This window comes from Pipistrellus hanaki, assembly GCF_964339955.1.
Source record: "Pipistrellus hanaki genome assembly, chromosome: 9".
Taxonomy (NCBI): domain Eukaryota; kingdom Metazoa; phylum Chordata; class Mammalia; order Chiroptera; family Vespertilionidae; genus Pipistrellus; species Pipistrellus hanaki.
Genome location: NC_140511.1, coordinates 75116697 through 75143751, shown reverse-complemented (window position 1 = coordinate 75143751; position 27055 = coordinate 75116697). Strand labels below are relative to the sequence as shown.

The following is a 27055-nucleotide window of genomic DNA, read 5'->3' as shown; positions in this document are numbered from 1 at the left end:
GGATCAAATTCAGCCTTCCTCTCCTCAGGAAAAAATCAATGAGCCTCAATGTTTCCATCTGTAAAATGGAAGGCTTGGGCTCACTGATCTGTATGTGCAGCTACCATATCATTTATCATCCCTCCTGGGACACATGAGAGGGACAGGGGCCCCACCAGGACGGGGCCCTGGGACCATCCTGCAGAGCAGAAGGTGCGTTCACCCTATTGATAGATTCTCCAGCCCCAGAAGCCACCGCCGGGGACCTGGCCACAGGCCTTCCTCTGACTTTGCCTCTGGGTCGGGAGGAGGGCAGGGCACGCGGGACACGGAGTGATTTGCACCGTGGAGGGAGGCCTGGACCACCTCCTGCTCCCTGTGAAGTCTTGTCCTGGGATGATCTTAGCCGGGCCGAGGCGTGTTTGCGGAGTCTGGAAACGTTGGGAATGGAAAGTACTCGAGAGTAAACATCCCTTTTCCCTTTTCCAACAGGGCGACTATGAAGGTGAGGACGTGGAGTTCAACGACAGGAAAGTAAGTGGACACGAGGGAGGGAAGGGGCTCCGGCAGGTCTGGAGGGGCCCCCGGGCCTCGGGAGGGGTGGGCAGGCGGGCTGCGCCGTGGGCATCGGTGGTGACAGGGCTTCCGGTTGAGGGAGGGTGTCGGTGAGCTCTGTTTGGTTGGTTTGCTCCTTCTGATGCTCAGAAACGCCGCTGGCAGGTTATCTGTGCTCCTCAGAGGCTGCCCGGGCCCGGCCGGGGTAAACCTGTGTCTTACCCAGGGTAAGGCCCTGCCCCGGGCAGAGGGTGTGGGCACTGCTGTGGCCACCTGCGTGGAGTGCCCGGCAGCACCTGGGGAAACTTGCTGGAAGGCATTCAACCCGGTGTTTCTCAAACTTACTTGACATGGAACCCTTTCTAAGGGATAACTTATTGAGCTCGTGTTTATGGGAGACGCACTTTGGAAAAGGGATTCCTGCCTTCCCCAGGGGGTGTTCCTGATTGCAGCCCCCAGGCTCTCCAGGAAGCTCTGTTCCTCCACCCCCTCCCACCCCCCACACATAAACATCGTCCCACCACTGCCACCTCTCCTCCCTCCACACTCGGGAAGGTCCTGCGCCCATGCCCAGACCCCAGCCTCGCCCCGGGCTCTGGGTCACCCCTCTCGGTTCCCCTCGGGGAGCAGCCCTCCCCGGGCCCTGGGTCTCTCACGGCCCCCTGTCCAGCCTCTCCCCCCGAGAGCGGATCCCTCCGAGGTGGAGGGCAGAGACGCTCCCCCCAGAGCCTTGCAGCGGTGGCCTCGGCCCAGATGGCAGGGCCAGGAACCTCTGGCTCCGGAATGTTCCTCCCGCCGCCCCCTCCGGCCCCCCATACGTGTTTTTAAACCTCCGGTGCTTGATCCAACTTGCCCGCCCCGGGATCCAGCTGAAGATGCTATCTGGGCTAGCGCAAAATTACATATTTGGTTATTTTTAGTGGAACATCTGGCATCCGTCTGAGACCCCATGACTTGCAGAGCTCCCCCAGCCCCTCCCCAGCCCGGCCCGGCCAGCCCGGCCTCGGAGGCCCCCTTCCTCTCTCTGTGGCCCCAGCGACCCCCTTTGGCCCCAGCGACCCCCGTCTGGCCCAAGCCCATCCTCCAGGTCCCTCCGCCCCCGTCCCCCGCCCTCCCCCCCGCGCTCCAGCCACACTGGCTGCCTTGCCAGTCTGAGGGCTCCTCGGACGAGGATCACAGACAGCAGTGCCAACACTGCCTCCCCAGTTGCTTTTGCAGGAACTATTTACTGAACACAGCTGTGTGCCAGGCCCAGCCAGCCTGGCACCCAGTGCACCCGACCCACCTGTTCTCTGCCCGGAGAGCTGCCAGCCTCCATCTCCTTTTTAATGTTATGCCCCGGCAATGAGCACACGGCCTGGCCCGTGGGGCCAGTCAGGGAGTATTAGATGGGTGGATGGGTGGACAACAGACAAGTAGATAAAAGTGTGGGTGGAGGGATGGATGGATGGATGGATGGACTAAAGGAAAACAGAGAGGGAGGCCGGGAGGGAGGGTGCCCAGTCAGGTGTTTGGGTCCTCGCTCAGAACCCTAGAGCAGCGGTTGGCAAACTGCGGCTCTCGAGGCACATGCAGCTCTTTGGCCCCTTGGGTGTGGCTCTTCCACAAAATACCACGGCCTGGGCAAGTCTGTTTTGAAGAAGTGGCGCTAGAAGAAGTTTAAGTTTAAAAAATGTGGCTCTCCAAAGGAATTTCCATCGTTGTGCTGTTGATACTTGGCTCTGCTGACTAAGGTGTTTGGGGACCACGGCCCTAGAGAACCTCTCGTTCTCCCATGAGGACCCCCCCACACCCGCTAAGGGACCCGGTTCTGACTATTTTGCCTTTCCAATGACAAAGTCTGTGGCATCCCGTCAGTGTCAGGAGCCCGTGCGGCTGGCCCCAGGGACAGGGCGGGAAGGGAGTCCCAGGCAGGCCAACGCCATCTTCCTGGCTGAGCTGCAGGAGCAGGGGCCCAGCGAGAGGCAGGCGCGGCCCCAACGGGGGTGGTGGGTATGGCTCTCCCCTCTGCCCCCGGGCGCCTCCTTCAGGAGTGGATTAAGGTGGCTCCATCCGGGCTTGGGCTGAGCCACAGGGCCTGGCCCATCCCCCCTCCCTCCCTCCCTCCCTCCCTCCCTCCCTCCCTCCCTCCCTTCGTGCATTCATTCATCCATCTGGCAGTTTCTGACTGGAAACCTGTTATCTGGCCCAGGCCTTGTTCGAACTGTGTGTGTGTGGGGGGGGGGGGGGGGGGGGCGGAGACACGGGTGGCACAGACGAAACACGCCCGGTCTTCCTGGGGCCTCCATTCAGGGGGGACATGGCAAAGGGCAAGTCCGTACACAGCCATTAAGAACTGGACCAGTGCCCAGCGTGTGGGCCCGGGGGTGGGGGAGGTCTGAGCAGGAGGAATGCTGGCAGGCGGAGCCGAGACCCCTCGGAGGTCTGGGTGCTGGGTGCCCTAGGTCACTGTGACTGGAGCCCAAGCCCCGCCCCCCCGGGGCCCCGGGCGCCTCCCACCTTCTCCCGAGGCTGGGGTGCACCCCGGGAGTCCTGCCAACGGCAACAGGGAAATCTTCAGTCAGACTTCTCGGCCCTGACAGCTATAGGGTGATGGATGTTCTCTCCTTGGCAGGAAGAGAACTCCGGCGAGGTAGAGTGGCTTATGTAGCAATCGGGGCGTGCCCGTTTGGCACAGCGGTGGGTGCATGGTGGCCGGGCCCCCCCAGCAGGTTCGGGGACACGGTGACTGGCGTGGCAGAGGTTCTCCGGGCTTTCCCGCTGTGCCACCCCTCCCCGGGCCAGCCTTCCTTCTCTCTCTCCCTCCCAGGATCCCTCCCGCCCCCTCTCCCCTCCCCCTCCCCCTCCCCCTCCCCCTCCCTCCCTCCTCTCTCCCTCCTTCCCAGCACCTCCCATGGGGCCTGTCTGTGATATAAATCAGCGACTTGCTTTCCGCCAAGGGAGGAAGCCGCCCAGGACAGGGATGGCCATGTTGCTTCTCCGGGGTGCTGGGCAGTCCCATCGAGGGCGCAGACCTCCCGTTCACAGAGTGCGGCCGTGGCTGGGCCTCGTTTCTGCACAGCCTGGCGTGAGAGCCCGGGAGCCCGGCCCGCTGCCTTCCACGGAGTGCCCTCGGTGCATGTGTATGAGCCAGGCTAGGGTCATGCTGTGGCCGGCAGGGAGGACAGCGCCCTTCGGTACGAAGGAGGCGACAGGGCTCTGGGGAGAGCCCGGATGCCCGCCAGGATTCAGTGGTTAGGGTCTGCCAGGATGGCCGCTCCAGGCTCAGCAGAGCCAACCACGCTCAGGGCACCGCGGGGGAGGTCCCGTGCATCTTGGTTCCCTGCCCGAAGCTGCAAAGCTCCCCTCCCCCCACCTTCTCCCCCTCCCCCTCCCCCAACAGCAGGACTGGAGGTCGGAAGGCAGCTCCCCCGTAGAGACCAGAGCAGGCAGAGCACAGGGTGCTGACAGCCAGGTTCGCTGGGATTTACGCGACGGCGCTCCGCTCTCCTGCGCTCTCCTCCCTGCATTTAGAGGTGCGTGTGGAGCGCTGACGGGGCACAGAGCCTCTCTTCCTCCCCGGCCGGCTGTGCCCTCAGCCTCGGCGGGGGCCCGCGGAAGCGGAGAAACTGGCCGGGGCCATTTCTGGGGAGCCCTGGCTCCCTGGTCTGTGGAAGCTGGACCCACCCACCAAGCTTTGTACACGTTTTTAATTTTCGAAGACTTGAATGTACGTCGGTGCCCAGAAAAGGAGGAGAGTGTGCCAGCCCGGGCTGCAGGCACAGGACTGTGTGTGCAGAGGGGCAGCGTACGCAGCAGACATTGGTCCTCGCGGCTCTGGAGGCTGGAAGCCCGGGGCCCAGGTGCCACCGGGTGGGGCCCGGGAGGACTCGCCTTCTGGCTTGCAGACGGCCGCCTTCTGGCTGCATCCCCAGGGCCTTTCCTCCCTCCGTGTGCGTGGAGAGGGACGCTTGGTGTCTCTTCTTATCGGGGCACCGGTCCTGTCCATCCAAACCCCTCTTTCATGACCTCTTTTGACCTTAGTTACTTCCCAAGTACAGTCACACGGGACACATGCCTTCAGTCCATGGCACTGAGCGCTTGGGGTGATGAGGTTAGATGCGGCCACAGCAAAATCTGAGCCGAGGAGACCCCCCCCCCAATTTTTTAAATTGAGCCTAGGAGACCCCCCAAAAAAATATTTAAACTATTGAGAAAAGAAAGGAGGATACAAGGCACGCTGCAGCGTCCACAAGAGCCCCTGGCGAGTCCTCACGGGCATGCCCAGCAGAGACAGGTGGCGGGGTAAGGAAGGCCGGGGGGGGGGGGGGGTCTCCGCTCCCCTGCCGCCGGCCCTGTGACCTTGGGCTTGGAGTTGAGGCTGGGAAAGCACGAATCGCCCGTGTGCGTGGGCTTTCCTCCTTCCAGCCGGCAGTCCTGACACGCGGCGTCCCTGGGACCCCCTGAGCGCGTTCACACACGGCTCCCGAGCCGTCCCCCTCATTACCGCTCCTGCCCGCAGCCCGGGGTGTGTGTGTGTGTGTGTGTGTGTGTGTGTGTGTGTGTGTGTCACGGGTGTGTGCAGACTTCATTTATTTCACTCCGTGTCTTAATCAGACAGCCCGTCTCCGGAGACAAACGTCAAGCTCGGTGCATCGCACGCAATTTTTCTTTTCTTTTTTTTCTTAATCTTGCCACTTCCATTTCTTCGCTCCAAAGCCGAGTGGGTTCTGTCCTTTAGCTCGATGGTTCCGTGTGTGACAGGGATGACCGGGAAGCGTACGTGGAAAAGCCTTGCAGCGTTGGGCCGCTTTAGATCAGGTGGAAAAGGGAGAGGATTCCACGGAGCTGCCCAAAGCCTCTTTCCCATCCCCAACCCCATCGCAGGCCTTCAGCTCCAGCTCAGCAGCCCCCGAGGGTGGGTGCTTTGGGACCCTTCCCAGAGCTGACGGCCGTGATCCCCTTTTCCCAGGTCCGTCTTCCCCACCAGGACAGGGGCCCGGGGCCCGGGGCTGTGTCTGCCCAGCTCCCCTCTGAGAGCCCGGGGCCCAGCATGGTCCCTGGCCCTTCTTGGCCGCCTCTCGCCGGTGTTGGTTGAGTGAATGAAAGAGGTGGCTGTGAGCAGAGAGCACCAGCCCTGTGCTCTGGGGAGGGACCTGGGAGCACCCCCAGCTCACCAGCCCCCCCTCCCCCCGCTCTCTCCCCCCCCCAGCTCCTGTACGAAGAGTGGGCCAGCTACCGCGTCTTCTACAAGTACCAGCCCATCGACCTGATCAGGTGAGAGAGAGCCGCCTGGGGTAAACGTCCCCGCGTGTCCCAGCTGCCCTGGCTGTGCCATGCCCGGGGCCCTGTTTGAGCTTGCCCCGAGGTCTCCCGGCAGGACCGGCGGCCTCAGTGTACGCAGCTCCTCAGAGCTCATGGGAGGATGGGCTCTGGCCTCGTCCTCACCGTCTCCTCCTCATTTCGCAGCCCGGCCTGACTCTGCTGGGCGGCGGGCCAGGCCCTCGCGTCGCTGTGCTGAGAGGCAGGAAAGAATGTGTCCTCTCCCAGGGGACCTCTGTCCCAAGGGCAGGAAGGGGGTGGGCCGGAGTCAGCCGTGCGTGTCCTCTGGGGACACGGAGACCAGAGCTCAGCCCGTGAGCAGCCGTGTACACCCATCACGGCATCCAGGCCGGAGTGCCAGCGCCAAGCTGAGCCCGGCTTGGAAGGAAGCTGGCAGCCTGGCAGGCCATGCATCCATGCATCGTGTCCACCAGCATGCAAACACCTTCCCGGGGGCACAGAGAGAGGGGGCGGGCGTAGGGAAAGCGGGGAGCACCCCAAAACCTGGTAGCCTGGCTCAGAGCCCCGCCCACTCTCTACTTCCGGGTCCAGAGAAGCAGGGGCGGATTTGAGCTGTTCCCTGCAGGGGAGGGGAGGGGACATGCCTCGCACCCGTGCAGCATGAGTGAGCTTGTCTCTCTGGCTTTGCCCGCGTGCAGGAAGTACTTCGGGGAGAAGATCGGCCTGTACTTCGCCTGGCTGGGCGTGTACACCCAGATGCTCATCCCCGCCTCCGTGGTCGGGGCCATCGTTTTCCTCTATGGATGCGCCACCGTCAATGAAAACATCCCCAGGTAGGCGGGGCCTGTCCCAGGACACGCCCATCCCTGCGCCGGGCTGCGGGCCTCCTCAGGCCCAAACACTCAGCCCCAGACATGGCATGCTGGCCGTGTGCTGTCAGGGCAGGCCCCAGGGCAAGGGGCTTACCTGCCCTGTGAAGGCCGGGCATCCTTTTCGGGCACAAACACCCTAGGAGCCGTTTTACTGTCGAAAGCAGACAGGAGACAAAGCTCCTTTTCTTCCTTGAAGTTTTCTTCCCCCTTTTAGTTCCCAGTCCTCAGCGGACAGGAAAATCCCCCGCCTCCTGTGAGGTTGGGAAATACAACAAACGCCATTCATGGGCCTCGGGCAGGGGACCCGGCTGGTCTCTCTCCTCCTCGGACCCCAAGTCTCGGGAGGTGAGGCGTGAACAGCAGACCAGGCCTCAACAGCAGACCAGGCCTCTGCACGCAGAACCCACACTCCTGCTGCCGTCCACCACGGCCAGGACAGGCCGGGCACAGGGGAGAAGGCTGAGACTCTAGGGACATCGGGCTTCATGCTGGGGGCGTGGAGGGAGGTGTCTCCCGGAGTGACAGCCAGAACGGAAGTCGAATTGCACAGAGCTCAGAGGGCCCTGTCCCCGCATGCTCAGAGCTCGGGGGACCCTGTCCCACGTGCACAGACGCCTCCCCTCCTTTCTAGTTAGTCCTAGACCTGCCAACACCAGCCCCAAGACAGCCAGGTGGTGTGTGAGGACGAGAGGCCGCTGTACCCCCGGGCAAACTCGAGTGTAGAAGGGCGGGTGCCCCTGGCCCTGCCTCCCAGGAGCTCCCAGTCTCTCTGGAAAAGCCCTCAGATATCAGCTCAGCTCCATTCCCCACGACTCAGCCCTGAGTCCCGGAGGCCGAGCTGCGGCTTGGGAAGGGCGTCCACCGTCCAATCATGAGGAGTGGCTCGTAGGGCCCACGGCCCAGAGGGGCCGTATCCCGGGAACCTCGCGTAAGTGTTTTAAGATGTGAATAGCACCTCACACATGTGTCTGTGTTTTCACACGCGACTCACACCTACGAGCCACCCACTCGGGACCTAACGGTTAAGGGAACCGGCTTGTTTGGGGCCTGGGCGGGAGAAGCCTGTGCCTTTGTTTGCTGATGTGACATGAGGTCACTGTGCTCGGGCGTGGCTGTGGCGAAGATGAAAGTGGCCTAATTGGGGCGGGGATCGGATTCTAAAGCCCTGAGGGACGTGGCCATGGAAGCTGGGGTGCCCTCAGGGTCCCCCTGGGAGGCCGCAGAGGCCGCCCCCTTCCCTCCCCCCTGCAGACAGGCGTGAATTCCCCATGAGGGCGCAGTGACCTCCCAGGCCAGGCCAGCGCCTCCACCGCCCGCCACACCGCCAGAGGCAGACGGCGCTTACCGGGGACCTCAGCCCATGATGTGGGGGGTGTCACTCAGGGAAGGGGGGTCTGATCCGCCCTTTTACCCCCTCTGAGAACAAGCCACCCCATTCCTGGTCTTTATTTTGGCTGAGTGGTGAAGGGAGAGGCGGAGGGTTTAAAACTGGCAGAAAGCGGGCTTTTAGTCTGGCTGGCAAGGCTCACAGCCGGCAGAGATGGGGCCAGCCCTCCGTGGGGTGTCTGCCCCTCACACATGGGTTCCTTCTGCCTCCCAGCAGAGGCCCCCAGAAGACAGAATCCCGGGGAGAGGCAAGGGATGGACCCCTCAAGGTGGCCCACGGGCCTCCTTTCAAAATCCCTGCAGCTGCTCGGTGCCCGATTCCTCCCGTAATAGGCGTGTGGTGTGCACGTGCCAGCTCTGTTCCAGGCTCCACGCCCACTCCGTGCGACCCTCCTGACAACCCGGTAACACGGGCACTCTTCACTCTCAGCATCCCCGTGCTACAGATGGGGAAACTGAGGCCCAAGGAGTTGGAGTAACATGCCCAAGGGCACCCAGGTCCCCAGGGGTGGGGTGAGATTCCAATCCAGAGCTGGCTGGCTGCACACTGCCCTGACACCGGCATGCACCCACCCCTCATGCACACGCACACGTAGACACATGTATGCACAACTCCCCAGCTGCTTCGAGCCAGCAGCCTCGGTCACCATGCACAACTCCCCAGCTGCTTCGAGCCAGCAGCCTCGGTCACCATGTATCTTTCCATCCCCCGTGCCCAACACAGAGCTGGGCACACACGGCACATGCAGAGTTCTTTCATATGCATTTGTGAGTAATTGAAAGGTCAGAATGGGGCCGGAGTGCCCACTGTGCCGGGAAGAGGAGCCCCTAGAACGATTCCTCGGACATTTATAGACACCCACCCACGGCCACGGGCCAGCTGTGATTCGGTGCATAAAGCTGTGCATCAGAAATGTAAAACAAAAAGCAATCCCCCCCGCCCCAGCCTTCTCCCGGATGGCCCTCTCCTCCCTGGGAGTGACTCCTGCCTGGGTCACAACCCAGTCACGTGAGCACTCGTCACTCTCCGCATCCCCACGCTGCAGATGGGGAAACGGAGGCCGGAGTTTTGTCCAGGTCCGTGGGAGGAGGGCTAAGCACTCCCCTCACCTTCCAGAAGGTGAAAGGGACTGGCCGGGGGCACCACGACCTGGCCGGGCGGTCCTGGTGGGCCGGCGGCGACCCTCAGCGGCTCCCTCTCTTCCAGCAAAGAGATGTGCGACCAGAGCCACAACATCACCATGTGCCCGCTGTGCGACAAGACCTGCAGCTACTGGAAGATGAGCTCGGCCTGCGCCACGGCCCGGGCCAGCCACCTCTTCGACAACCCGGCCACCGTCTTCTTCTCCGTCTTCATGGCTCTCTGGGGTAAGCAGAGGGCCGCGCCCCACCCCACCCCCGGGTCGCTGGGGCCCAGGCGGCGTGGGGATTGCCCACAGGCGGCCCGTGCCCAGTGAGCACGGAGGGAGGTCGTGGACACAACCCCCCGCCTTACCTGCCCTTCCCAGGGTCTCCGCTGTGCGTCGCGGCTGCCGGTGTTCTGAGTTTATTCTGACCGAGCCGGGAGCCCCTGGGAAATGCCGAGGAGGGTGCTTTGCCCTGAGAAACAGGCCTCTCTCCTGGGCCCCGGCTCTGTGGCCCGGGGAGGCCGCTGCTTTGGAGCGGGAGGCCTGGCTCTGCGTTCCTCCGGCTGAGCCAGCCCCGGGGCACGTGTCTCCTTCGCCAGCGGTTCTCGACCCTTTCCTAGTTCCTCATGGTGTGGCGACCCCCAACCGTAACATTGTTTTCGTTGCTCGTACTTCGTAAGCGTGATTCTGCTACTGTTATGAATCGTAATGTAAATGCCTGTGTTTGCCAGTGGTCTTAGGCGACCCTGCTAGCAGTTCTCAACCTGCGGTCGCGACCTCCAAGCCCTGCTCTGTGCCCTCCCCTTGTGCTCGGGGCCCTCTGTGAATCCTTTCTCTGCACCTTCAGAGAGGAGCGCTAGCTTCAGTGAGCTGCGCCAGGCGCTGTTCTGAGCGCCTCACGGGAGGTGGTTCATCACTCCACCACCACCCCCCGTGGCTGGTACTGCCTCCATCACCCCATTTGACAGATGGACACACTGAGGCAACTTTCCCAAGCAGACACCACTAATCAGAGGCAAAGGGAGACGAGAACCCTGCGTCTGCTCCCCACCCCCACCCCTGGGCCCTGCCCCCTCTGCTGGTGTCACTCACAGCTCTAGTGCCAAGCACACTAGCACCCGCCTGGCCCGTTCCTGACGGGACCAGCTCACAGGTGTGCTGGACTGGCTTCCTCCTCTGCCCACCACGCCTGCCTCCCCCTCCAGAGCCTGCACTGAGGACTGGCTGTGCCAGGCGCTGGCAGAGGCTCTGCTCGGCTTATCTCCGTGACCCCACCTCGGCGCACAGCAGAGGGAGGCTCTGTTCGCATTCTCTGGTGAGGACACGGAAGCCCAGAGAGGTTAGGTGACTTGCCCAAGGTCACACAGCTAACAGGCTCACACCAGACATGACCGATCCATGCCCCAGTCACCCCTCTCCATCCCGGCCTCCTCCAAGCCCTGCTCTGTGCCCTCCTGGAGGAGCCGAGGTCCACCCAGAGTGGGTAGCAAGGGCACACAGGCAGCAGCACTGCTCGACCGGGCAGTACCACAACGTTCAGGGTAAATCCGGTAAATCTGGTGCAGCCCCTTCCCTGCCGCCAGCTTGGCCTCTTCACACAGCTTTATTGAGCACCTACTATGTGCAGAGCAGTGCTGCTCCACACCCTCGAAGGTGTTAGCCAGCCCTCCCCAACAGCCCACCCCTGCGGGAAAAGCATGGTTCCTTCTGCACCACCATCACCGCCGCCCCCAGGAGGGAAAAGGGCAAATCTGTCTGGCTGTCTGCCCCAGCCTCCTCCAGCTCCCCTTCCACCCGGGAGGCAAGCGGGCCTGTCTGTCAGAGTCAAAAGCAAGTTCAGTCTACACTTTCCCGTTGGGGAGGGGGAATAACAGAAAAGCCAAACACTCCTGTGAAGCACTGACTTCAGGAGAAAAGGAAGTTATTAGAAATCAAGACAGAAGCCACGGGAAAGAGCGTGCAGGGCTGAGAGGGGTGTGTGCCCTGTGCGGCCGCCCCAAACGGGGGTGGGGGATAGGGCTGGGGGCACGGTCCCTCTGTCCCGGGCCTTCCGCTGCTGGTTTCTGAATCCCGTGCTCCAGTGTTTCTTCATTGCCCTCAGGGATCACACTCCCACTGCCGCTCACCGCCCACTGTGTCCTTTCTCCTCTGTCCGCCAGCTTCTAACGTTACCGCTCACGGCGACAGAGGGCGGCCCCAAACCCGTTTCTGCTGGGAGGGGCCCGGGCTGTGCCCCCGGAGGGAGGGCTGCCAGCCCGGGCTTCTAATCTTGCTTCCATGCCACGGGGGCTGTGGGCCCAGAGACCTCAGCTCCCTGCTGCCTGGAACTTAGGACATTCCAAAGCCTCAAATGAGGCGTCACACACAGCAACTTAGAGGAGCCCCATTTAGCTGTTCTCCAGGATCCATTTTCTGGAATGATGGCATAATCGTGGGCTTCCACTGCCTGTCGGTTTCGTGCAGAACAAAAGGAATGATTTGGTTTGAGCCCGGCCCCAGGGAGCCGGAGAGCCATGGTCCCTGCTTGAATGAAATGGCAGGGGCCGGCGTGGAGTGGGCAGGGGACCCGGCTGAGGCACCCTGAGCTGGAGGGACACAGGGAGAGCTACGCTGTGGTTTCTGCTGGACTCAGGGAGACCGAGGAGGGGTGGGGGCCTTCGTGCCTGGCCCACGTCCCCACAGGGGCTGACAGGCAGGGCCGGGTCTGCTCCGCTCTCAGGAAACGGATGTGCGTTGAGCAAACGTGTGGCTGTTGGGAGCCGCCGTTCACGGAGCTGGTCTCTGCTCCGGGGGGCTGTGCTTTACGGAGGATGCGGCCCTTAAGGATGTGCAGTCTGAGTGATGGAGCCCAGAGGGTTGGGAGACGAGGCCCCAGCCCCTGGGAGCTCGGACCTCCCCGGGGAGGCGGCAGGTCTGCCCGCAGCGGCAGGAGCACCCAGACCGGTCAGAGCCCCGCCTTGCGGTCTGAGACTCCAGCGGCAGGTCTGAGAGGTCCTGGTGACCCCCTGGCACAAAAGGCGGTGGGGAGGCCGAGCCTGGGCATCCCCCGGGGCCTGCAAGGTCACGCTCGGTCACAGCAGCAGCGTTCGGGGGTGTGCTCAGGAGAGGGCTCCAATGGCCCGCGGAGGAGGCACCCAGAATTAGGGAAATTGGAGGCAGGCCCAGGCGGAAGAAATGGGGACAGGTCAGGACAGGGCCCCCTTTCTCCCTACCCCTTCCCTCCCCCCCCCCCCCCCCCCCCCCCGCCGGGCATCGGGTGGATGCGGCCTGGGAGGAAGCTGAAACAGAGGCCTGGGGGGAGGGCGAGTAAGCAGCCAACTCATCGCTGGGCAGGGATGGGTGGGAGGAAGAACAGGCGATGGAGGGTCAGTGTTTCTGCATGCCCCGGGCCCCAGGGCAACAGGCACAGCTTGTTCCGGACACAGCCACGGGGCCCGGGAATCTGCATTTTCACAAGCTCCCGGGGGGGGACTCTGATATCGCAGCTCCCAGGCCCGCGCTCTGAGAAGCCCCGGAGGAAAGCGGTCCATTTCCCCTGCTTTCCAGCTGTGGCCGGTGACCAGCCGGAAACCCGTCCTCCGTGTTCTGTGATCCGATGCCACCTTGATGCCACCCCTTGTCAGACAATCCCTCTGAGCCTCAGTTTCCTCCTCTGGGAGAGGAGGAAGGAACAGCACCTCCCTCCTGTGGTTCCAGGAGGCTGATGGGTACTTGATAGGACAGCCCTCCCTGTAGGCCTGACTCGGGACCGCTCGACCGTTGCGCGCCCCCGAGCTTCCTTCCTGGGGAGGAGCATCGAGGGTGAAGGATGCAGCCAGTTGCCTCTCCCATTGCAAGCTGTGTGCTCATGAAAGCTGTTCGCTCATTCAGTGAGCGCCCCGAGCTCCTGTCAGTGCCAGATGCCCGGCCAGGGGCCGGGGACCCAGGGCTCCGTCCCTGCCCCCACGCGAGAAGGGCCCCTTGACACGGGACGGGGGTCGTAATGGAGGGCAGTGTGGACAGTGTGAGCAGGAGAGGCCCCGGGAGGAGTTAGTTTCCTTCTGACACTGAGGAGGAGCATGGAGGGCTCCCTGGAGGAGGCGGTGTTCGGCCTATGCTTAGTCGGTTGGGGGTGCGAAGCAGGAGGTGGCGCCGAAGAGTGCAGCTCAGCAGCCAGACCACCAACGTGGGTTTGGAGCTCGAGTGCGTGGCCGTGGCTCTCCCCTCCCAAGATCAATGGAACGGGGCGGTTAAGAGCCTGGGCTGGCCCCTCACTGGCTTGGATGGGTAACCTTGGCCAGGACTTGATTTCCCTGTGCCTCAGTTTCTTCCTTTGTAAAAGGGGCAAGTGGCCGTCTCTGCCTCGGGGGACGGGAGGGGGGGGGGCAGAGTTCCCATGGCGTTCCTGGCCCAGCACAATGGCACCCCCCTCACCAAACGGTGCAGAAGCCAAGAAGGCATGGGTGCAGAAGCCAAGAAGGCATGTGTGCCGCCCGGTGTCTCGGGCTGCTCGGCCTGACTTTGTGGTTTTCCTCCCCCTGCCTGCAGCCGCCACCTTCATGGAGCACTGGAAGCGGAAGCAGATGCGGCTCAACTACCGCTGGGACCTCACAGGCTTCGAGGAGGAGGAGGTGAGTGGGGGCCCTGCGCCCTCTCCCCCCCCCCGCCCCCCCCCCCCCCCCCCCCCCCCTGTTAGCGCCTGGGTTCGCTCCTGGACGCCCGAGGCCCCGGGCCCAGGCAAGGCCGCTCCCGCCGGCGTCTCGGTTCACATCCCTGGTGTTTGAATCACCCGCGGTTGCCAGGGCGACCGTTTGATGTCTGTCGAGTGTTTCTGATCTCCATGCTCGCATGGACGCGCCGCCCACCAGTGCGGTCAGGGCCGGCTCGCCACGCTGACCTCATCAGACCCGGGGGAGGCCGGGCGAGTCTGGGAGGGAATCACCACCGCCCAGGAGGCCGGGTCCCGAAAGCGGCTGTGAGCCTTTGCCCAGTGCCAAAGCCACACTCCCCAGTGCCAGTCCCTGGGCGCGGCTGAGCCGAGCCTTTCCCAACCGAGGGAGAACCAGACGCGGCACCACCACCACCGCTTTCCCAGGACAGGGCCCCGGGGCCTGGGGGCGGCCGAGAACCCTCTCCCGAGGTTCCTCGGAGAAGCCTGGCCGCTGCCCTCCGCATGGGCAGCTCCCGCCGGCATTCCCCGCGGGAGGAGCGGGGAAGACAAGGAAAGGCAGCCCCCCGCCCCCGCGCCTGGCGCCCACAGAGCAGAGCGGCGAGGTGTGGCCACGCTGGCCGCCACTTAACTTTATGAAACGCCGAGCTTGTCTTTTAAAGCGAGCGCTCTGCATGTTCCCTGGAACGTGGCCTCTCCCCCGTCGTTTCTTAGCATCCCTATGTTTCCCCCACACGTGCTCCCTCCCGACACGGGTCTGCCCGCTCGCCTTCAGCAGGGCAGCTGGGGCCGAGGGGACTGGAGTCTGCGGGGGGAGGCGCAGCGCACCCCGGGAGCCAGGCGGCTGGCCTCCGTCCTGATCCCGCACTGCCCTTGCTGTGTGACCCAGGCCACGTCGCCTAACCTCTCTGGGCCTCAGGGGCCTCCCTTCTTAACTACGGAGTGTGAGCTAGTCCTCACTCCAGGGGGTCCGAGGGGGGCTCAGTGGATAAGAAGCACGTAAGGCAGCGCGGGCCCCGCACCAGTCAGTGCCCCAGGACCGGTCGCCCGCTAGCCGCCTCTGAGCTCAGCCCTCTTCCACCGGGAGCCCCATTATCCCGTCTCCCACATGGCGACACCAAAACAGGTGCATCCTGCTCTCCCCCGGGCAGCCCTTCAGGGGTGAGCCTGGCACGGAGCCTCCCCCTGGGCAGGTTCTTTCCCGTCACTGTTCCCGTTAGGAAGACGCAAATACAACAAAAAGCGGTCGCCGTCTTGTTTTAGAAGATTAAGAGTGTCCTTTTCATGACGTCCCTGTGGCTGGGGAAAGCTGCGGAGGGGGCCGGTCCTGTGTGTTCAGCCCCTCGGGGATCCACCTCAGGGATTCACCTGCCCCCCCCCGTCCCCCGCACTTGACTTTGGGATGGCAGTCAGAGCCCTTGGGCATGAGGCCCCAGGGGACTGACTGAGGTCTGCAAGGTGAATCTCCCCATCACCCTCCCCGCCCCGATAGCTGACCAGGGACCCTTTGGGGGTGCGTCTGAGGGGTAAAGCAGCCTCTCCATGCAGCCTGAGCTCCCGGCGTCAGCCCCGGGAGGCGAAGGAGCCCACGTACCCCTTAGCTGGGACCCACATCGTCCAGCACTTGCCTGGGAAGCCCCAAAATCACTCAGGCTGCAAAAGCAGCAGCCTGGTCACCCTAAAGCAACAGCGACTGCTAGCGGGTCCCGGACCCCCACGTGTTCCCCTTTTACCCGTGTGTGCCCTTCGCCCTCATCCCAGCCCTGGAGAAAACTGCCTTTAGTTCAGAGGACGTGGCCGATTGCTTTAAAAATAGCACAAGTAATGGAGTCTTTCTGTTTGTTTGTTTTCACTTTTATGTTTCTGGTTCCCCGAAGGAGGCGGTCAAGGTTTGGAACTTTTTGTCACTCCTCTGTCCCCTGGGGAGAGGGCCCTCCTCACGCCTCACCTGTCTCTTTCTCCCGCCAGGCCTCCCGCAGCTCCTCCAGGCCGGCGGGGCCTCTGCTTCTCCCGCCTTCGGGTCTCTCTCAACCCCGTTCTTCCGTTCCAGCGCCCCTCGCTGGCCTGCTCTGGGCTCCCCCGAGGCCTGGCGCCTCCAGACTGCCCACGCTTGCTGACACTTACCGCGTCTCTCCTGCCTCTGGTAGACGTTCTCGGGGCCAATTCACAGCTGGGTGTTCCCAAGGGGGGGCCCCGGGCACAGACTTGCTGCCAGCAGCACCCAGAGCCGGGTTCCGTGGCCTTCCCCACGGGCTGGGTTCCCAACACGGGTTAGATCCCGAAGACAGACCGCATATGGCGAGTTCTGAATTGGAGACGGTACAAAACAGCCAGCTATGAATTGGCCCCAAAGGGGGGATGGGTGGGCTGAATCTGGCATGCGTGCTCAAGGTGAGGGTGTCAGACTCACCGTTCACGCGGCCAACGTGGTTCCTTCCACAGGACCATCCCAGAGCGGAATATGAAGCTCGAGTTTTGGAGAAGTCACTCAGGAAAGAAGCCAAGAACAAAGAGGTATGGTAGCCACTGCTTGTAGCTTTCCCAGGAAAAACAAACAAAACAAACATGGTGTGTTCATCAACAGTGTAGACGAGGGCTCAGAACGCTCTGTATGTTCAGCAGTGTCAATCACAAGCTGGCCCGCTAGGCAGAAATATTTAGACTCTGCAGGCCTCCGTCACAACTACTCAGGTCTGCCACTGTGGCTTGAAAGCGGCCATAGGCAGCAGATAAACAAATGGGCCTGGCCCATTTGTTCCAATAAAACTTTATTTCTAAAAACAAGTGGGGGGCCAGATTTGGCTATAGGCTGTAGTTTGTCAAACCTGCTGTAGCTCCATCTTCTTGATCTACCCTGAGCGTGACCTCAAACGCCAGCCAGCATTTTAACATCAAAGACCAGGTGGCTTTGCAGCTTTTTCACAGTCTGCTGGGCAGTCATTGTGTCCGGCTCATTCTGTTCTGTGCTGGAGGATGACCTGGAGGGGGTTGCTCAGCCAGCGTCCCTGAGCCAATGGCCAGTTCCTTGTTCCACTCACAATGAGGAGGAGAGAGAGAGGGGCGGCGTTTGGGGATGTCCTTGAGGCCATCATCTTCTTATAACAAATGCCTTTCTTTCTCCCCAAACCTGTCACTCGAGTTGGCAGTCTTGCGTGTGCAGCCTGAGCACTCACCAGCCTCCAGAGTGCGTGGCTGTTTTGCGATGGAGGTGTTTGTCCATGGCTGGGACCACGCAGAGCCCTGGGCCCTTGTCAGCATCGGACCTCGGCTGGGGACCTTAGCATCATGCCTGTGGGATGGGGCCAGTGGATGCTCATCCCAGCTCCATTGTCTCTGTCCCCTTTTCACCTCAGCCTCTGGGGCTGATCAGGACAGTCCCCCAGTCTTTCCTGGTCACTGTGTCACACACAGAGTTTTCTGGTTCTGAGGAGCTGGAGGTCACAATCGCCAACATCCCATCTAGGGGGTAAAGTGGGTGCACCAAAGCCCCCTCTCAGGCCCGTTTCCATGACAGCAGAATCCAGCTCAGTCCTCTTGTAGTCGCAAGGAGGGTGCACTCTTTGAACACCGAGTCTGAGCAGGACCCGGGGTGCGAAACTATAACCACAAAAGCCTGAGCCATCACCCCAAATCGGGAGATTGTCTTCCGTTTACCCCACATGTGTCAAACACAAGGCCCGCGGGCCAAATCCAGCCCGCCAGGCCTTGCAATGTGGCCCGCACCGCGCTGTCATCACTGCACTCCGCTGTCAGTTTATGACATTGTCAGTTTATGACTGTTCAGTAAACCATTCAGCCCGCGATTTAGGCTGGATTTTAGATTTTGGCCCCTTCTCTGATTGAGTTCGACACCCCTAGTTTACCCGATCAGAAGGTGTGACACCCCATGCCCGGTGCCTTCCGAGCAGCGACCTGTGGCCCTGAGCGGCTCCTTTACCCCTCCCGGGCCTCGGTCTCCCCTCCTGAAGGGAGAGGCGTGGATGCCAGAGTGCTCAGGGCGGCATCTCGGCCGCGGTGGCCCAGGACAGCCATGCCATGGCTTCGCGGCGGCACCTCTGAGCGTGAGCAGGGATGGCTGTTGCAGCTCCTCCTCAGGGGGAAGGGGCTTTGTGGCTCGTGTCACGTCCACGTAAACCGAGGGACTTCACCAACCCCAGCGGTGGGTCTGGGTGGGCGTCAGGAGTGCCCCTCAGACCCCTCCCCCCAGCCGCTCCCCCTCTGGGCTTTGACCAGACATCTCAGGTCACATGAGAACAAGGGATGGGGTGATTTCTGCAGGCCTCTGGGGGACCCCAAGCCCTGTGTGCTTCTGATGGGCCACACCCTCCATTTCCTCCTCCGTTTCATTGGCTCCCAGCAGCTCCTTGATGGTTTTTAGTTCCCTCCGGCAGAGGCACCAGACCCACTTGGGAAAACACAATCCACCCCTTCATTGGTGTATTAACTCACAGCTCCGGGCGTGGCCTCCTTTGTGTTGGCAGCGTCCGGGGCTCAGCACGTTGGGCGTCTTTGCATACGCGAAGCCTGTGAATCGAAGCAGCCGGTCTGTGAGCCGGGCACCGCCGAGCCCCGCGGGCCTCTGAGGCCTGGTCTGCCGCTCCCCTCCCCGCCGGGCCTCAGCCTTGCTGTGAGGTCGGGGTCCCTGCCAGCTCCCGCTGGTATGCAACCCCCAGAACCTGGACCAGCCCGGGCGGCAAGCACACCACGGGGGCGACGGGGGCCTGGCCACGGTCACACCTCACCCCGTGGTGCTCTCTTGTTCCCTCCCCCCCCTCCCCATAGAGGCGCCGGGATAATCCAGAAGAGTCAACAAACAATTGGAAGCGGAGGGTTAAGACAGCCATGGCGGGGGTGAAATTGGTACTTGTCTGTGTCGGGGCGATGCGAGTCGTGACTGTTTGCGACGATCTAAGTCCGTTGCGTCCTCCTCGGCCAACTCTGACTTCTGTGTTGGTTCTTGTCCTTTTTTTTTAACACTCACCTTCGTGCTTCTTCGCCCTCCCGCCACACCCTGTGGTGAGCTGTGACGTGTGTGGAGGTGTCACTGCATGGCTGTGGCTGCGGGGGGTCGGGGGGCGCGGGGGGCCTTGTGCACTGTGCTTGTCACCACTGCCCGCCACCGGCCTCGCCTGCTCCTTAACACGCATGTCGCCCGCCCTGGGGCATGTCCTCGGCAGCATCCCTTGTCCGAACACTTGCGTTTCCCAAGGAACGGCTCACCCAAAGTCTTGACACATCCCAGGTGGGTGACGGGCTTCGCCGCGGTCCGCTGCTGCTCCGTAGCAAATATTGGGGCATGCCGTGCGAGCTGCTTGTTTGGACTCGCTCTGCAAAGGAGAATAAGTAGTATGGTCTGGGCGGCGGAGGGCAAGGCACCTTAGACCGTCACGCCTTAGACGGGAGACCTTCAGCCAAAGAAACGGGGTCCAATACGCTTCTCCCCGGCGAGGGTCTGACGGGCTGGCTTAGAAAAGCGTTGGACACGCTTGTTATTACTGTTACTGCCTCGCACCGAGGAAGCCCACTTCCATCATTCCGCGGCATGGTTTCCTAGGTCGTGAGACCCCAGCGGTTTCTTTGAACGCTAGACGTTTGCATCCACTCGAACTGTAAATGAGTGGGTTTTTTTTTTTTTTTTTTAAAGGTGTTTCTCAGTATTTCTGTTGTCCAAGTTCACGGGTGCACACGCACGCACGCACGCACACGCACACATGTGCACACACGCACTCACACACATGCGTGCGCGTGCGTGCCTCCCCACCCGGGTGGTTCCCACGGTGACCCGCATCGTTCCGTGTTGCAGACTGACAAGGTGAAGCTGACCTGGAGAGACCGGTTCCCCGCCTACTTCACCAACCTGATGTCCATCGTCTTCATGGTAAGTTCCGGAAGGCCGAGGCAGGAGGACGCGGGGGAGCCCACCCCCAGCCTGGGGTCAGCCGTCACTGTGGCGGCCATATGCTCCTGGGATGGTGCCCCTGGAATGGGAAGGAGCGAGGTTCCCCAGCGGTCCCCTGGGGTCCGTGAGATAATTTCCCAGGTTCCCCCTCATTGGGACACCAGATTTCAAAGGTATTATTTAAGGCAAAACTGAGGTTTTTATCTTTTTTTAATTTATCTTTGTTGTTGAGAGTATTACCGATGTCCCCTTCCCACCTCCCACCCCACTGACTCCCTCCACCCCGCTCCCACCCCTCCCCAGGCTTTCACCCCAATATAGGTTCTTTAGTTAATCATTTCTCGCCGCCTCCCCTTCCCTCTGAGATTCATCAGCCTGTCCCAAGCTTCTGCGTCTCTGGGTCTATTTTGATCGTCTGTTTATTTGGTACATTAGATTCCACATACAAGTGAGGTCATGTGATGCTTGTCTTTCTCTGACCGGCTTATTTCACTTAGCACAATGCTCTCCAGGCCCCTCCGTGCTGTCTCAAAGGGCAAGAGGTCCTTCTTTTTCACTGCTGCACCGTATTCCATGGTGTAAACGTACCACAGCTTTTTTATCCACTGATGGGCACTCGGGCTGTGTCCAGATCTCAGCCGTTGTAAATGGTGCTGCTGTGAACATAGGGGTGCATACCTTCTTTCTGACTGGTGTTTCTGGTTTCTTAGGACATAGTGTTAGAAGCGGGGTTGCTGGGTCAAAAGGCAGTTCCGTGTTTAATTTTTGGAGGAAACTCCACACGTTTCTCCACTGGCTGCGCCAGTCTGCATCCCCACCAGCAGTGCCCTGGGGTTCCCTTTGTCCACATCCTCGCCAGCACTGGCTGCTTGTTGATCTAATAATGGTAGCCATTCCAGCAGGTGGTACCTCCTTGTCCTTTGAATTGGAAGGTTTTTAAAGGAAAGAATTAATAAGCTCAGACGGGACAGAAGTGACTGGGGGGCTGTGACGAGCGGGTGGGCCTGGCTGACTCCAATGCCTCGGCCACACCTGAGCTCTCCGAGGGGTTGCCCCTCCCCCCTCCTGCTCACGGGGCTCCCCCGGCTGGCCGTGCTTTCATTCTTCCCCAAGAGGTCAGGGCCCCCTGTGGTCACTGAAGGAAAGTCTGTCCGTTTGTCCAGTCCCCCACCCTGTGACCTGGCTCCCAGGGGCCCCAGGTTCGAGGGCTGCCGAACAGGGAGCATCTCCTTCAGGCCTCACCACCTGCCTGTCCTGAGACCTCCCCTGCAGCTGGTGGGGAAACTGAGGCTTGGCAGTCTGACCCCTCTCCCCAGGCCGCCCACCAGCAGGGGACAGGGCCACCGGCCACGAGGGCCGTCTGCCCCAGGAGCCCGCTGTTCCACATGGACTTGGGGCCAGAGGCTTATCTTGGTTTTCCAGGCTGGGATAAGGGCAGGGCCGAGGGAGGACTCAGTTTCCCCTCGTGCTCTTACACACGCTAAAGGGGGATTTCGACTAATGGAAAGAAATCCCCGGAGCCAACTCGATGGGGCTGGGGCTGTTGTGCCATCCAGATGACTCTGGGCGGGTCGGTCTGGTCTTGAGGGCCCTGGGGCACACGCCCCAATGGCATGTGAGTGTCCCCTCTGGGCAAGCACGGGGCTTAGTGCTAGGGGTGGGGGGGCACCTCAGGATGACACGGTCCCTACCCAGAGCCTCCCTGGGGCTCACGTCACAGGGGACGGGATGCGGAAGTGGGAGACGGAGGCACCTGGCGGAGAAGCGGCAGCGTCCTTGCAGAAGGACCAGCGGGGGTGACAGGAAGTGGGGGAGGGGCGGCTGGGCCCTCCTGCCCCGCTGCGAGGAGCCCCTGGCTGCATGTCTCTTCCCGGGTGGCCTTGCAGGGCGTTGAAGCTCCTCGTAAGCAACCACGAGGAGGCGGGCCGTGCAGGGCAAGTCTGGCCGCTCCGCGATGCCGCCAGACCCTGACCTCCCTGACCTTCCTCGCACCCATCCCCAGCGTCCTCTTAGTCACCGCAGGGCTGCTCCCGCCCCGGCATCCCCGCCACTCTCCCGGCGGGAGGAAGGGTCAGGGCCAAGGGGAAGGAGGCTGTGCCGGTGGAGGCAGCCCCTCCCTGAAGGTGCTTCCCAGACACCTGCCACCTGGGTCTCCCGGACCCCCCACCCCACCCCCCGCTTGCATCTCACCAGTCAGACCCTTTCCCGTGGGCCCCCTGTCTGCAGGGACATGGGAGCATGGGCACACCGTCACTCCCAGCAGAGGCAGGCTAGTGGGCAGGGGAGCAGCTGGCCCCTGATGTGCTGCCCCTCCACCCCCACCCCATCCAATGGCTCAGTAAGCTTTGTCCCGCCCACAGGAGCTCCCTTCACAGGAGCTTTGGGTGGAGCACCTACAACGTGCCCGGTGTTCCTCCCGGTGTAGAGACCCCGAGTGGCCATGCCAGCCAGCCCCAGGCCCGGGCGGCCCTTTCCTTCCCGGGGGAGCTGCACCCAGGAAGGAGGCTGCACGGGGCTTGCCTGTCATGGGGACGTGCCCCCCCCCCTCTGGCTGGGAAAGGGGGGGCCGTGCTGAGTCACCCCGAAGGCCCGGCCGCCTGCCTGCCCCTCCGCACGCTGGCACCAGGGCCTTCTCAGGGCCTGGGCGGTGCCTCCCCCTGGGAGGGGCCCCTTGGCAGGAGCCGGGGATTTCCGAGGAAAGCCCTTGTTCCCGGAGCCGGCAGAGAGCGGTGCCCACACCTCCGAGTGGGGCCGCCCCCCCGCCCGGGTGTGGTGTGGCCGCCGCCGTCTCTCGGGCAGGGTGTGGTCCCCCTTTAGTCACCAGCAGAAGCGCCGTCGCTGGCCCAGAGTTCAAAACAAGAGCTTTGCTGGGAGACTTCCGGTGGCTGCGGGGTCCCCAGGGGTGAGCCAGGCTGCGGGCACAGAGCGCACCCCCGGACCCCCGGGACTGTCCCAGGAGCCTCCCGGCACCCTCCTTCAGAGCCGGGCCCACCCCCCGCACCCTAACGGGAGTGAATGTGTGAGGATGCGGACACCCAGGGGGGAGCGGGAAGAGCGTGGAGCCTGCGCCCGAGGTGTGTCCTGGGGGCTAGGACTCGCAGGCGGCCTCCCCCTGGGGCAGGACAGGGTCTCCCTGGCTGAGTTAGGGTCTTTGAGGAAAAGGAAACGGGACCCAGGCAGACAGGCAGACAGACAGTGCCACACGGAACAGCCTTGTCATCCCAGCCAGCTGCCCGCCCCCCATCACCCAGGCCACCTCCAGTCCAAGTTGTGTGGGACGTTCCAGTCCAACGGGGGGGGGAGGGTGGCAAGGAGAGGGGCTCGCTCTTGGGGACAAGCCAGAGGGTGTTGGTGACCCCAGGGAGGTTGAGAGAAAAAAACCCATCGGACGGTCCAGCCAGGCCTACATCAGCGTCCACCCCACAGGCCACCAGCCTCCACCCGAGAGCGTGTCTCTGCTTCTGCTCGTCACCAGGCTGTGGGGGGGAGCCCCCACCAGGTGGTCAGCCTGGTGAACCCCACTTGTGTGGGGGGTGACCTGGCCTGGTGGCAGACCTCTCTGACCTGATCCTCAGTCTCTCCTGGAAAACAGACACCAGTCCCTTGTTGTTGTCTGCGGAGTTAATGCCACTGAGGCCCTGATGTGTGTGGGTGACAGGAAGCTGAGGGTGGAGGGGGTGCTGGCTGGGGAGCACCGGGGGAGTCCGGGAGACCCAGGTGGCCCAGCTGAGGCATCCCTCCTCCTCTGCAGATCGCGGTGACCTTCGCCATCGTCCTCGGCGTCATCATCTACAGAATCTCCACCGCCGCCGCCTTAGCCATGAACTCCTCCCCCGCCGTGCGCTCCAACATCCGGGTCACGGTCACGGCCACCGCGGTCATCATCAACCTGGTGGTCATCATCCTGCTGGACGAGGTCTACGGCTGCGTGGCCCGGTGGCTCACCAAGATCGGTGAGCGCCCGTGTCCGGGACGCGGCCCAGCCGGCCCTGGGGCCCGCGGCCCCTCCTGTCCTGGGGCCTCGGCGGGTCCCGTCCCTCCTCTGGCCCCGTCCCCTGAGAGCCGCGTGGGGCGGTCAGCCGGCCACTCAGCGGCCTGCGTCTCCTCCCTCCAGAGGTGCCCAAGACGGAGAAGAGCTTCGAGGAGAGGCTCATCTTCAAGGCGTTCCTGCTGAAGTTCGTCAACTCCTACACCCCCATCTTTTACGTGGCTTTCTTCAAAGGCCGGTAGGGACCCCCTCAGCCACTGAACTTGCTGTCTCCCCCCCCCCCCACTCGTTGCTGCCAGGGACGTGGGAGGGTCCTCTCCCTGTGTCCATAGGCGGGGGGCACCGTGGCCCAGGACAGAGCAGTCAGGGTGGTACTCTGAGTGCTAGTGACTATGGGGGTGCCAGGCGGCAAGGACCCTGGGCATTGGGGTCCCAGAACATTAGGGACCCCAGATACCAGGAACCCTAGGCAGTGGGGACCCCAGATAATAAGGACCCCAGGCAGCGAGTGCCAGGTGCCTCCGCAGTCGGTCAAGATGCCTCGGGGCGAGGGCCCTGGGAGGAGGTATGAGAAACGCCACTGCTGACCAGCTCCACATGCCAGGCTGGTGACGGGGTGAGCCCGTATCTGGACCTCCGGAGCCATCCTGGCCTGTGAGCCCCTTTTCTAGACCCCCTATCGCCCCTCCTGCTGGGGCTGGCAGATCTGATCCCAGAACCACCCCCCTCCCCAAAGGCTCCTCAGCATCCTGTAACTTCCAGACCCACAGGGTCCTCCCACCCTGGGGTCCCAGAGCCCGGCCAAGGGGTCCAGGCCCCCTGAGAGCATCCGTGATGACGGAGCAGCCCCAGAGGCCCCCAGCCCTCACCTCCCACAGGAAGCTGAGAGGCAGCCTCAGGGACCACCACACCCCAGCCTCCAAGGTCCCTGGGGTTCCGTGGCCCCGCCATGGTGGGTGACAGCTTGGCTTAGTCCCCCCCTGGGCTCCCCGCTTCCGTCCCCCCTCAGCCACTAGGTTTCCTGTTATGTTTCTTACCCCATGTGGGTTTGGGAATCAGAGGGACACTGGGCCAACAGAACATCCCCGGTCATTTTTTAGCCATTGGATCAGGCATATAATACACTCCAGGCTGTGCCTTCGGGACTCTCAGCTCGCCCCTCCCCTAGGGCATCCCCCACGCTGGGTCTCTGCTGTCTAACTGCCCCCCCAACCGTTACAGGTTCGTGGGGCGCCCCGGCGACTACGTGTACATCTTCCAGTCCTTCCGCATGGAAGAGGTAATGAGCTCGCAAGCCTCCGTGCCCCCGATCCATCTCCCTTCTGTCCCCCCAGCACCCGGCCGACTCCTCATGGGAGCAGTCTCCTTCCTTCCCGAGGGAGCCCCTCTCCCGGGGGGTGGCCGGGCTCTGACCGTCGTAGGCGTGTCCATACAGGATCACTCGAAAAGGGGCATCTCTTCAGAGCCGGGGAAACCCAGCAAGGGCGCCGATTTCTTCCCTTTTCCTATTAGACCGAGAATCTGTTCTCCTTTGGTTAAGATGAGGGGAAAGCGAAACTCGGCTACCTTTAACATGGAAATGTGCCCGCTTCCCTTCCCCCCCAAAACAACGCTGGGGACCTGGGGCCACCGCGGGTCTGGTCAGGGCTCCCGCCGTCCCCTGCCGCTGGGTCCCAGCCCCAGACCAAGCTGGGGCTTCTGAGCCTGCCTCCGGGGACCAGGTCAGCATTTCCAACCCCCACAATAATTCCCATATCAGAAAACAAAGGGGAGTGTCCTCCTGGTGAAGACCCAGTGGAAGGAAAGATGGGGGCGGACATCAGGTACAGGGTGATCTGGCTGCCCGGGGCACAGCCTAGACTCGCAGGGGTCTTCAAACTACGGCCCGCAGGCCACATGCGGCCCGCAGAGGAGTCTGATCCGGCCCGCCAGGTTTTTTGGGCAGTGAGCGCAGCCGAGGTGTTACAGTAGGAATTAGTAGTTCATATAGTCCGGCCCTCCAGCTCTCTGAGGGACCGTGATCTGGCCCCCACTTTAAAAAGTTTGAGGACCCCTGGTAGAGGCTCAACCCCCTGGAGTGCCAGCCTCCGAACACCCCTTCACGGGCCTCACCCACGGGAACAGACGTTCGCAAACGGCCCAGCCAGGGCTTTCCTCTGACGTGCCCTCCACATAGACGGTGCCCTGTTCGCCTCCTCAGTGTTGGGAGAAGTCGGTGACAGGCCTAGAATAAAGCAAAGGCCGTCATCTTTTTTGGTTTTTTTTTTTGTTTTTTATGAAATGATGGCTCTGCAAGATAAACTTTTGGGTAAGAATATAAGAAGGTGTGGTAGAGACTCAAAGGGGAGTCCTCTGTCCTCAGGGGGTCTTCCAGGGTGTCCTGAGTTCTCCTCATACCGGCCCCAGCCGAAGGCCCCACAAGCCCCTAAGGACAGGGGCATCAGGTGGCTGGCTGGCTCACCGTGTGGCTTCCCAACCGCGGGGACCTCAGCCTGCCGTGGCCGTGGCCGTGGCCGTGCAGGGCCTGTGGACAGGCAGCTGGTGTGAGGGACAAGGCGCTGGCCTTGGGGGAGAAGGGGAAGCCGGAGATCAGCCCTGGCGCTGCCCATCCTGGCCGTGCACTCCCTCCTGAGCCTGGGCGCAGCCGACGGCCTGCAGGCCAGGCGCGCTAGCTTCCTGGGGGCCGAACAAAACACCACAGATGGGAGGCTCAAAACAACAAAAATCGCCGGCCAGTGTGACTCAGTGGTTGAACATCGAGCTACGAACCAGGAGGTCACAGTTTGATTCCCAGTCAGGGCATAGGCCCCGGTTGTGGGCTCGATCCCCATTAGGGGGTGTGCAGGAGGCAGGCAATCAATGATTCTCTGTCATCATTGATGTTTATCTCCCTCTCCCTTCCTCTCTGAAATCATTTAAAATATTAAAAAAAAAAAAAAAAAACAGAAATTGATTCCCTCATAGTTCTGGGGCCAGCCGTCCAAACGCCCGGTGTCAGCCGGGCTGCCCTCCTTCCAGAGGAGAGGGGGCTCTCCCCGGCCTCCCCCGGCGTCCGTGGCCATGGGCAGTCCCTGGCGCTCCCTGGCAGACAGACAGGGCACTGCGACCTCTGCCTCCCTCCTGCTTCCCTCGCCTTCTCTGCGGCTCCCCGTCCTCTTCCTGTAAGGACATCAGCCATTGGACGGGAGCCCACGGTGCGCCCTGTGACCTCATTCTAACGTGGTCACGTCAGCAAAGACCCTGTTCCCAAATAAGGCCCCCTTCTGGGGTTCTGGGATTAGGACGCGGACCTCACTTTGTGGAGGACACCCTTCAGCCCCCCCATCCCCCCGAGGGCCG

At 62.3% G+C, this 27055-nt stretch overlaps 2 protein-coding genes across 2 annotated transcripts in view; one reads left to right on the top strand and one right to left on the bottom strand.

Moving 5' to 3' along the window:
• LOC311627872 (uncharacterized protein) overlaps positions 1–27055 on the bottom strand; it is a 389410-nt gene that overhangs the window by 165971 nt on the left and 196384 nt on the right. The gene's annotated exons all lie outside the window — the stretch shown is intronic.
• ANO1 (anoctamin 1) overlaps positions 1–27055 on the top strand; it is a 122790-nt gene that overhangs the window by 81841 nt on the left and 13894 nt on the right. Inside the window, exons 10-20 of the mRNA XM_084894610.1 lie at positions 472–513; positions 5726–5790; positions 6495–6629; positions 9262–9422; positions 13709–13791; positions 16272–16343; positions 18612–18689; positions 19633–19707; positions 23480–23681; positions 23843–23954; positions 24938–24995. Coding sequence (XP_084750736.1) covers positions 472–513; positions 5726–5790; positions 6495–6629; positions 9262–9422; positions 13709–13791; positions 16272–16343; positions 18612–18689; positions 19633–19707; positions 23480–23681; positions 23843–23954; positions 24938–24995 — 1083 coding nt within the window. The remainder of the gene's footprint in view (positions 1–471; positions 514–5725; positions 5791–6494; positions 6630–9261; positions 9423–13708; positions 13792–16271; positions 16344–18611; positions 18690–19632; positions 19708–23479; positions 23682–23842; positions 23955–24937; positions 24996–27055) is intronic.